The sequence below is a fragment of the Oncorhynchus nerka genome, linkage group LG18 (assembly GCF_034236695.1).
Source record: "Oncorhynchus nerka isolate Pitt River linkage group LG18, Oner_Uvic_2.0, whole genome shotgun sequence".
NCBI classification, from domain to species: domain Eukaryota; kingdom Metazoa; phylum Chordata; class Actinopteri; order Salmoniformes; family Salmonidae; genus Oncorhynchus; species Oncorhynchus nerka.
In genome coordinates, this window is record NC_088413.1 from 54451204 (window position 1) to 54463241 (window position 12038).

At 39.5% G+C, this 12038-nt stretch overlaps 1 protein-coding gene across 1 annotated transcript in view; it reads left to right on the forward strand.

The window, feature by feature from the left end:
* Window positions 1–3782, forward strand: part of LOC115146114 (gamma-aminobutyric acid receptor subunit alpha-2-like) — a 39388-nt gene extending 35606 nt beyond the window's left edge. The window contains exons 9-10 of the mRNA XM_029687924.2: window positions 836–1038; window positions 2939–3782. Coding sequence (XP_029543784.1) covers window positions 836–1038; window positions 2939–3244 — 509 coding nt within the window. The 3' untranslated portion in view covers window positions 3245–3782. The remainder of the gene's footprint in view (window positions 1–835; window positions 1039–2938) is intronic.
* Window positions 3783–12038: the final 8256 nt, after the last annotated feature.

Genomic DNA, 12038 nt, shown 5'->3' on the forward strand with positions numbered 1-12038 from the left:
ACTTAACCATCGGGAGTGTTAGTAAGCTGTGTGTGTAAGAATATTGATAAGATGGAGTAGGCTTACTTAACCATCGGGAGTGTTAGTAAGCTGTGTGTGTAAGAATATTGATACGATGGAGTAGGCTTACTTAACCATCGGGAGTGTTAGTAAGCTGTGTGTGTAAGAATATTGATACGATGGAGTAGGCTTACTTAACCATCGGGAGTGTTAGTAAGCTGTGTGTGTAAGAATATTGATACGATGGAGTAGGCTTACTTAACCATCGGGAGTGTTAGTAAGCTGTATGTTAGTGACTTTTGTGTTTACTGTGAAAATTAAATTAAAACAGTCTAATTTTGTGTTTCTGTCCCCAATCAATGCATAGTATGCCTGCAACTCAATGCACAGTTTTTTTGTGGAAAAAGCTTTCTTTAGGGCCATTAACTCTATTAAATTATTGTAATAATTTGACAGCCCTAATTTTTGTGCACGGTATGGGGATGGGCATTTGCTTTATAATGCTCGCACGTGAGGAGTTTTCCCCAGGTTTTCACAGTAACAGCAGCCACAGTAGTTACATCTTGAAAGAATGCTTCATTCAACACACATAGAGGTGTTTGCCACTACATGTGGGAATACTTAGCCTACCAGGGAATCATCCACATGAATAATCGATTGTCATTGTGGATGGAAATACCATTTTATGTTACACATGGAAATACAAGTGAACAAGGAAAGAACTACAGTACTCTTCACTTACTGCAGATGGAATTACTAGTATTAATCATTGAAATGAATTGTCAACATTTTTGATTTCGATGGTGATCACGTTTCTCTTATTGTGATGACACAGGTGTGACCACTGTGCTCACTATGACGACGCTCAGTATCAGTGCCCGTAACTCTCTGCCGAAGGTGGCCTACGCCACGGCCATGGATTGGTTCATCGCAGTGTGCTACGCCTTTGTGTTCTCTGCCCTCATCGAGTTTGCTACAGTCAACTACTTCACTAAAAGAGGCTGGGCCTGGGACGGCAAAAGTGTGGTCAACGTCAAGGTAACCAGGGCAACCCCACTGACCACTGACAGTCCTATATTGCTGTTCATTAAATTGAATGTCACAATGCAATCCTGCATTTGAGTTAACACTGCATCTTTATCATGGTACTGTACTCACTAAGAGCAGTTTTCATTCAGTAATGCAATAAGAGGTATGTGCAGAACAAGTGAACAACGGCTGTCAAGACAAATACAAATCTGAACAATGTCATACATTCGGTTAATGTACAGATTCTACAGCCCCATGGCATTGCAGAGATAAATGTAAAGGAAATGCAAAGACCTACCTATGATGCATATAAATACATATATTATATTCAAAGCAAGCCAGGCTCTCTTAATACTCAGAAGTGTTTGCCTGGATATCCATGTTGAGATATTGCATCTGAAGCGATACCTTATTAAAAGAGAGGGAGGGATGAAAGAAAGGAAGATAAAATGAGATGAGGAGCTGCATGTTGGTGCTTCAAAAGCAGAGGTGAAACGCACAAATGATCTGTGATCTCTCAAGTAGGACATGGTTGATACAGTTACAGTGCCTTCGGGAAGTATTCATACCCCTTGGCTTATTCTACATTTTGTTGTGTTGCAGCCTGAATTCAAAATGGGATTAAATAGATTTTTTTTCTTCTCACCGACCTACACACAGTATCCAATAATGACAAAGTGAAAACATGTTTTTAGAAATTTTTGCAAATGTATTGAACATTTCATACAGAAATATGTCATTTACATAAGTATTCACACCCCTGAGTCAGTACATATTAGAATCACCTTTGGCAGTGATTATGGCTGTGAGTCTTTCTGGGTAAGTTTCTAAGAGCTTTGCACAGCTGAATCGTACAATATTAGCATAACAATTATTCAAGCCACATCAAGTTGGTTGTTGATTATTGCTTATCTTGATGTTCAAGCCGATTTAAGTCAAAACTGTAACTCGGCAGTTCAGGAACATTCAATGTCATCTTGGTAGGCAACTCCAGTGTAAATTTGGCCTTGTGTTTTAGGTTATTGATCTGCTGAAAGGTGAATTAATCTCCCAGTGTCTGTTGGAAAGCAGATTGCACCAGATTTTCCTCTAGGATTTTGCCTATGCTTAGCTCTATTCCGTTTCCCCCCCTATTAAACTCCCTAGTCTTTTCCGATGACAAGCATACCCATAACATGATGCAGCCACCACCATGCTTGAAAAAATTAAGAGTGGTACTTAGTGTTGTGTTGGATTTGCCCCAAACATAACGCTTTGTATTCAGGATATAAAGTTAATTTCTTTGCCACATTTTTTGATAATTACACTTTCTTCCCACAACTCACATACTCAGAGGAATGTATGTGACAGCGACAGTGATGGCTGTGCTTTTACTTCAGCTTAACTACTGAACTGGTTGAAACCTTAGACATATCCTGCCATAATACAGATTTGATAAGTGAGGCCAATTAGAATGGTCATGAGAGACTTCAAAGAGATTCACACTCTGTAAGGACCTCAAGGTTACTGTTCATTTCAATCCAAATTGATATTGAAAGGAAACTCCATAAGGCTTAACAGGCAATTCAGCAGATTATACACTTTTTTTGATAATACATCATAGATGGTTAAAGGCAGAATCATAATTACTGTGAAAAAGCTACTGTACAACAGATGCTCCATTTTCAAATCAGAAGAATAATTTCAAACACATTATGGTGTCTGGGTATTTTACCTTGAGATGAGCTTTTAGCTGTGTGAGAGGTATTGAGAAAACAAATGCAATGATCTAGTAACAATCAAACACCTGAAGGATCAGTTAGCTTTCATAGTAGTATTACCTCTGGCTTGTAGTGTCTCTCATTGTATTACAACCAGTAATGAATTACAACCAATCTCTAATGTGTATTTTATTTCTCTCCTACAACAGAAGAAGGAGGCATCCGTCACGAAGAAGAACAATGCCTACGCTGTTGCCGTGGCAAACTACGCTCCGAACATCATCAAGGACCAAGGTGGTATGCCCACCATCTCCAAGAGTGCCACCTCTGACCCCAACAAGGCCAAGCCAGAGGTCAAGCCCGAGCAGAACAAGAAGACCTTCAACAGCGTCAGCAAAATCGACCGTATGTCCCGGATCATGTTCCCTGTGCTCTTCAGTGGTTTTAACCTGGTCTACTGGGCCACCTACCTGAACAGAGAACCAGTCATAAAGGACATGGTCCCGTCCAAATGAATACAAAATATTCACTTTGCAAGGAGACAGGATTCACTTTACACAGCTGACCCAGGACTGATGATCTGTGTGCTTTTATGTGTGTGAGTTTGGTTACATGGAGCCGTGGCATGCACTGGAGTCAATATGGTTGCTTTCTTTTGTAGGCGCATTCATTACGAGGAGATACCCAGGTAAATGATTACTAACTTCTAGTTGAATTGTAATTTGTTTGAGAGATTATACTTGTAAAGAGGTTAACATTTAACAATTGTTTGTTTATAGTGATGTAAGGATCTTATAGTTACATAAATAAAGAAACCACTGGTGCTTTCTCTACCTTCTATTTGAACCTCCAAGAAACCAACTGCCATAATTCAGTCAACACAAAAAATAGTTACCAAGTCCTAGTTATAACCCTGTATTGAAGACTCCTGTATAAGAAAGCACAGACAACCATTTCCTGTTTTTGTTCCATTATTAACCTATATCATGCTCTTCATATCTTACGATTTAATCGGATCAAATTCACAAGTTGGAAATAAAGACCGTACAGTCATGTTGCACCATTTTTTCATCACACAGTGAACACAGATCTACACAAATGAGTGTTGATCCTGCAGGTTCCGGCAGTACACAGCTAGACTCACCATAAGTTCAGGGATGGATGATCACTTCCTATCACTTCCTATCGTAGGCTCAAAGACACTGTGACAGAGGACAGCGAATAGACAGTGTGAGTAAGGCTTGCAGGAATGTACTGTGTGCCAATATTTAATATCGCTGTTATCTATCATAGAGTTATGACTCCTAATGACTCAAGTATGTGATTTCCTGTTGTCACCATTTTATTTGCAATGTAGCTTTTTTTCTCTGATGATTTGACACCATTGATAAAGATGAGAAAGAACAACTATAAAATAAATAATTTAAATATTGAGCTATATTGTATGCATGTTATATGCTTAAAAAATGGCCCCCAGGACAAGCAAAGATCCACCACCCATATTTTACAGTAGGTATGGGGCCAAAGAGCTCTATTTTCATGTCATCTGACCAAAGCACTGGTTCCAATCCAAGTGCTAATACCTTTTAGCAAACTCCAGGCATTTACATGCATTTGGACTAGGACATTTTTCTGTGTTTTATATTTCCACTCTATGAGGTTGGAGTAAAACTGTGAAATTAAGAAAATTATGATAATGTCCTTTTAGTGTATGGGCTGTTTCAAAAGGTCACCTAAAATTTCTGACAGTTTTTGTGGGATGAAGTTTTGGCCTTCCATGGTGACATCACCATACGGTAAATGTGTGAATAGACCAGTAAGAAATAGAGTTCCAAACCTCTCTGCTAATAACATTTCAATTTCCGTTTTTCCCTTCCCACTCAGACAACTCCCAGACCGTCCATTCAAAATTCTTAGTTGAGAAATTGTTCTTCGCTAAGAAGCTATTTTTGTTTATTTTTGGCCATTTTAATTTGTTAAAATCACAGTAAGGTACTTAATTGTTCCCCAGACATTTTAGTAAAAACCTGGTTGCCTCTGCCAGGAGACTGAAACTTGGCCGCAAGTGGATGATAACCAAGACAATAAGCACAAGCCAAATCCACAAATAAATTGTTAATTGGCCACAAAGACATTATTTTCTGACTTGAAACCCATTGAGATTCTGTGGTTTGAATTGAAGAGGACAGTCCATAAGTGTCGATGAAGGATATCAAGGATCTGGAAAGATTCTGTATGGAGGAATCTAAGTCTCAGTGCCGTTATCCTCCCAAGGTGAGGTATTGAAAGGTTTTGAAAACAGGGGTGTCAATAATTTTGACCCTTACCTTTTTGAGAGAAAAACTATTATATTAGTTGTTAACCAAAATCTGTTTCTCTGATTAATTGTATTATTATCAATTAATAAGATTACCATTTTTTTTGCATACAACATAGCTCAGTATTTGAATTATTATTTTATACCGGCATTTTTGCTCATCGTTATCAAGGGTATCAATCATTTTGGACCAAACTGTAAGTGCTTCTAATGTAGTCATATCAAGTCCAACAGGTAACACTTTGTTTAAAGGTCTGCTTATAAACTGCTTATAAACAGTATTACATCAATTGTTAACATTGAAGCTAATGCACAATATAAAGCTGTTATTCATTATGTATATATGATTACATGTCCTCATAATAAATGGTTCCTGAATTGTTTAATTAGTTCATAAATAGTTAAAGTTAATAAGCATGCTTAAAATACAAATTGTAATAAAAGTTCACAAATCAGTTCATATGGACAAGGTTGTCTCTGTTCGTTTCTCTTTGACTCAACTCGATCATATAATCAAATTGTGAGATATTTTTCTTGGTCACATCACTGTTTCTCTTTCTATTTTAGCAGGGGGTACCATGCCATTGCATCTTCTATTGTAAGTAAATATGTAGTTTAGTGGGATTTGTTACTGTGTTGTACACACATTTGGAATATAAAAAAATGTGGCACAAAACATTACATTTACTTTATGATGATATACCACACACAATACAATCATAAAGTCATGTATTTTTCCAATGAATGCATTTTAACATTTTACTGTAAGTCTAGAATTCTTGTTATTCTCATGCTTTTCCATGGTGATATTGTCAAAATCACAGGAAGAGTTATACTCTCAAAACTTTGAGCACACAATCGGATTTCACTCCCATTCGAATGTGTCCTCTTGAACTGAACATGTTTTTCTTGCAGATTCCCATGAGTTACCATATTAATGGCATTTCAGTTTGACATTGCAAACTGTCCGATGAAAAATACTTATCATGAGCTTCAACAAATCTTGTAGATACCCTATCCTATTACTTTAGGTTACAGATTGCAGAGGTTTAACAACCGTAACATTTCAAATAGATATGATACAGAACCTTAAGATATCCTGAAGGCATGCACCCTGACGTTGGAAGTGACTCTTAATGAATGGTCAAGAATTGAGCTGCCCTATTGATGGTTTAGTCAGCGTACTCACACAGTAGCCCAAAGTGTCCAGCTGATGAATCACATAACAGGACATGTGCAGACATCCTCCGTCAACCTACCAGCTTCAGTTAAACAACAGTATTTCTTTTTCACTTGACTTGAGGAAGCCATACACACAACCAACATAACACTGCCATAAGAGTGACATAATGCCTAAGGATTAAAAATGTCACATTTATGCCAGTAAATATATGAAGCAGGAAAATATTCCACAAAAATGGCTGAATTACTGTTAGACTTTTATTTGAAATTGCCTGAAAGGGGGTGTTACCAACATGTCTTCTGCCCTTGCCTGTCCCGGATTATTACTGGCTTGGTGCTTCAAGCCTGGGTGTAGTGGCTGAATCACAGATCTAAATGAAGTAAACAATCACTTACTTCCCTTACTGTCAACACCAACACATCAATTCATATAGCAGATATTTCATACTGTACAAACCCCCAAATGCTCAAATTAAAGGGATGTGTAACCACACACACACACACACACACACACACACACACACACACACACACACACACACACACACACACACACACACACACACACACACACACACACACACACACACACACACACACACACACACACACACACACACACCTCCCTTAGACAGCCTCAGAACTTCCAGAGCCAACACATGACTGTCAGCAGCAGGACATCTAGCAACCAAATCCCAGCGCTGCTAAAATTATAACACTGCTGAAATCCCTACACTGCTGATACCCCAACACCGCTGAATAACTAGTGTTGCTGAAATGGGCACAATCGATATCAGAGCAGACTGTATAGTATAGTGCTCTAAAAGAAAACAGCAAGCAGTGCACTGTCTGTCAGCAGAATTACCTCACTGTGTGCTTCTTCATTTCTGCTCGCCCTTAATCCTCAAATTGTCTCTCTACTTATCTGTTTCTGTGTTTGTCTGCTTTTTAATGTGTCGACTGCAAACTCCACTAAGATTAACCTCCCTAGAAACCCATATAGACCTAGATACTAGCCATAAATTAGCAACAATTTGAATGTTGCGTTAAAGACCTGTTCAGATTAACTGTACGGTCCTCTTGTAGCCTATAATTGCATTGGAAGGTAAAGTGGTGCTTGATGAGGTTGTTGAACCTGAATATAATGTAGGCCCTCTATAAACTAGGGTGATAGAAGATAGTAGGGTTATATTATTTTATTCTCTATTCTCTAGTCTAAATTCCACAAATTCTCGGACACTTTCCCATGCACACACATAAACCAAGGATGCCTTCAAACCAGACAAACTGATGCATAAAACTGAACAACTCAATGTTTTTCAATGGGAACAAGGCGTTGGGGCAGTTCAATTGAAAACGTAGAACAGCGTTTCACTGAATCATTTCTCCCCACCACCACGTTTTTGTTTGAAGGTACCCCAAAGCGTAAGGACATGTATGTGTTCACAGGCTCACAGAAAGATACTGTACACAGACACACACTGATACACACCCATTCTTTGGCTCTGTTACATTTGTCAACACACACACACTTAGCCCCCTGGCCATCAGGAGCAGCACAATCTCTCTTCCCTGATCTCTTTTAAGCTGGATCTATGAGGCCAATCGCCAGCGGGCAGAGCTGTCGCGTGTCATCAGAACTCTTATCTCCGCTCCCGCATCCCACTGTGCCCCCTTAACCAGTTGGCCTGTGTCTGTCTGCAGATGTCAAGGGAGCTTGTCTTCATCTTCCCACTATGCGAGCTCAAAATCATTGGTGTATCAGACTGAAAATACACAATGGCTTAGAAAAAGTCAAACGCGTGCTGCTTTAGTAGGGGCTTGTCCTATCAGCTTGATGTAAATCAGGGATGAAATACTCCAAATAATGGATGGCTGAGAGTCATCTGGACTAAACATCCAGGTGAGTGTACGGTTTCTGTGTGCTTCTTTGCACTTTCTTCCTCTGTGCAATAATGTAACAATAAAGTTTCTTCCTCCGTGCTTCTGCATTGCTTGCTGTTTGGGGTTTTAGGCTGGGTTTCTGTACAGCACTTTGTGACATCAGCTGATGTAAGAAGGGCTTTATAAATACATGTGATTGATTGATTGATTAATTGATTGATTGATTGATTGACTATACCTGTATATTAGTGAGCATGAAATGAGACTGATGTATTTTTTCATCATCATTTTCTTTATTTTGGGGGGGAGGTTAAGGTGAACTTACTCCTCCAATAAAGTTAGTTACATTTCACTGTTTATGCACAGATTTCCTTTAACTAAGTTGATGCCACGTGAGACCACATGAGATCCCAATCACAGTGCCAACCCAGACAAACCACAGCATCAGCATAATACGCACACTGAACAGTGAATACGTGAGCACAGACCACATACCGAACACAATTCTTCCTTAGCTCTCTTTGTACACAGACCCGACAGATCCCGCCAAACATAATCAATAGACTCCTTTGCCAGAAGATCCAAAGATGAGTACCTTGGCTTAAAAGAGAGCTCAGTGCAGTTTTTCTGTTTTAGGTACCTCCTGCCTACTCTTTTGGGCTACTCTTATTTTTGATGTAAAGAGTGTGAAACCAAACAGACAATTCATTTTGGGAACCAACATATACTTGCCTTGTTGTGTGATTACTGCTAATGCATTCAGAAGCTGCATCTATAGTCAGTATGTGATTCATTTGTAGGCCAAGGTCACTGCAGAGTCTACTCATTTTGATGCATGTTAATTAGGCCCTGGAGAAGTTCATAATGTGAACAAAGAAAATTATTCTCCTTTTCTCTTACTGTTAACCTTCATCACTCATCTACTTCTTGCCCCTTCAAAATAGAAGTCAAGGTAGTTTGTTCTGAAATAATCTTTCCTCTTTGGAGCTTCAGAAATGCAAACTTAATCAGGGTCTTCCCAAATACTTAGCTTTCAGCCATTTTAGAATTCCAACAGCATGTCTGTTCTCACTTTTATTATTATTTTTTAAAACATTATTATGATTACTTTTCTAAGCTGTGGAAAGATTTACCCTGGGAATGAGAAGGAATGGAATTGAACTGCGTTAGTGTTAGCATGAGAGGCTTGGCTAACCTGATAGAGCAAGCTTGTGATTACATTTGAATAAGGTCTTCTCTCACATGTCTCCTAATGGGTACGCAGAAAGACACAGCTCTGGTAAAGAGAGAATAAGAGGAGGAAACAGTGAAGACAAACCAGGAGATGTGAGATTCCCCTTTAAATGCACGCCAGTCAGGCATGAACAAGGTGTTGATACAGTTGCCTAGCAACAGAGGATAGGTCTCCGAACAGAGGCTTTGATGTTAAAACTAAGTGAAGGTCCCCTTTGAGTCTAGATTGTGTGTGTGGATTATCATTAGGATCATTTCATAAGATAAGACAGGTGAGAGGTGAAAAGTAATCCATCCAACAGAGAGGCATCACCTTGACTGCTGAGTGGGAAGAGAAGTGGTTAGTCACCCCTAAGACAGCCATGCAGGGTCATGTTGCCTACTCTTCGTCTATCTTCAGTGAACTCCTTCCGCCTTTTATTTACCATGGCCTCTCCTTCAATGTCATCCTCCAAGGAAATTAGACTTCTATTGGGATGGATTGTATTTTGTTAGAGACAGACATCACCTTGGACCATTGGTGTCAGAACCATTTCAAACAAGATACGCTTTTCAACAGGAAATTACTGTATAGTAGCTCTAAAACAGAAAAGGAAAATGTATAACATGCCGGCTGACATTTTAAGAGGATGGGTGGGGCCTGGACCCCCTCCCCTTTTCTTTGTCCATGCCCAGGGGGCCTAGTGAAGAAGTACATGTACATCAGTTGCTTTGTTTGGCAGAGGGAGACAGTCTCTGATGTTAGCCAGCCAGACGATTCAGAGCAGTTTGGAATGTTAATGGGGGCATTGCCATGGTGACATGCAGTTCCATCATGTTATTGCATTGAGAACTTCTGGAGTGCGTCTGCATACTAATGTGACTAGCATTTCATTCTCCCCTGCCTAGGCAGCACCTATTATGATCATAATAATAATGCAAATAATAATTAGGTGGGTGTTTACATTTGTCCTCTTTCCTGATACGTCGCTGGTTCGAATCCCCGAGCCGACTAGTGAAAAATCTGTCGATGTGTCCTTGGGAAAGACACTTAACCTTAAATGCTCCAGGGTCGCCGTCAATAATGGCTGATCCCTGGCCGTGACCCCACCCCCCAAGAGTGACTTAGTGGGAGTGGGACGTGCAAAAACATTTACACAAGCGTATAATAGGTATTCACTCACATGTAATGGGGTTGGCAGAGAAAACTACAGTAATCTTTAGTTACAAAGTGGGAATTTGGTTCTTATACATCAAATTCCACAAGTTAAATATCTGATGAATATTACAGGAGTTGTGGCATATTAACATTATTGATCTGGTTAATGATTGACTTGCACTGATAAAGACTGGATGCATAAAAATAAAAATAAAAAGTTGGCTACTGTCCAATGGAGGCATATCTAGTGAGAAATGTTCTGTGAGGCAGACTTTTCATAAGTTTAGGTGTGGGAACATGGGCGGGTGGCTGGAGTCACACACACAGGTACAAACACACACATAACATACACACTGTAGACATGTACACCTGGATTGTGTGTTGTAGTAGAGTAGTGGCCGGTGGGCACACACTTAATGTATTGTGAAATCTGTTGTAAAATGTATTTACAAATTGTATTATAAGGTATATTACTGCCTTCGTTTTTTTCTTGACCCCAGGAAGAGTAGCTGCTGCCATGGAAGCAGCTAATCGGGATCCATAATAAATACAAATACAAACTCCTTGTCACTCATTTTTGGCAATGCAATTCCGTAAAGAGTTGGCAAAAGAGCACAAATGGCCGAAATACAGCGTATTTCACCACTTCGGCCTATTTATTGCCTTACCACCCTAATCTTACCTCATTTGCACACACTGTATATATATATTTTCTATAGTGTTATTGACTGTACGTTTGTTTATTCCATGTGTAATTATGTGTTGTTGTTTGTGTCGCACTGCTTTGCTTGATCTTGGCCAGGTCGCAGTTGTAAATGAGAACTTGTTCTCAACTGGCCTACCTGGTTAAATAAAGGTTCCATAAAATAAAATAAAAACAAAGAGACCGGCACCAAGGCTAGAATGGCTGCACATGAGATGGTCGCTGTCCACTGTCCTGTGGTGCTGAACTCCCGAATGCCGATTCCTTCGCTGTCCACTTTAGTGGTGCTGAATCGATTATCGATGCTGTTGCAGCTTGTTTGTAACATCTGACCTTTTACTCTGTCCTGTGACAAAGTCGCCACATAGGGATAGTCCTCAGCTTGGTTGGGTTGTGCGAACATTGAAGTAGAGTAATTTACAGTCAATGAGTTATTCATTCTCCATAGGTTGGTTTGTAATAACATAATTATATAGGTTGGGTTCTGTGTTTGAGGGAATGTTGAGGGACAGTTGTTCAATTAGTTGAACTGTGGGAATATTGAAAGATATAGCCTCACTAGTCACTATATCCAGGTTTGCTTATGGAAATATTGAAGCATAGATTCAGATTATGTTGTAATTTAAAAAAAATCTAAAACAAACATTTTTGATAAATGTTCATCTACTGCAGAACAGTATAGGCTATATAGTATATACGGCCGTGTCAGCAGGTTAGAGATGCAAGATGAGCGTAAAAAACCCACTGGTGCAGCACTCCCTGAAACATTTTTATTTCCCGACAAAGAGTACGCAGGCTCTCTCAAGCCATATTATAGGTCTGTCTACCCTATCCTCGCCCACCTTACTGGAG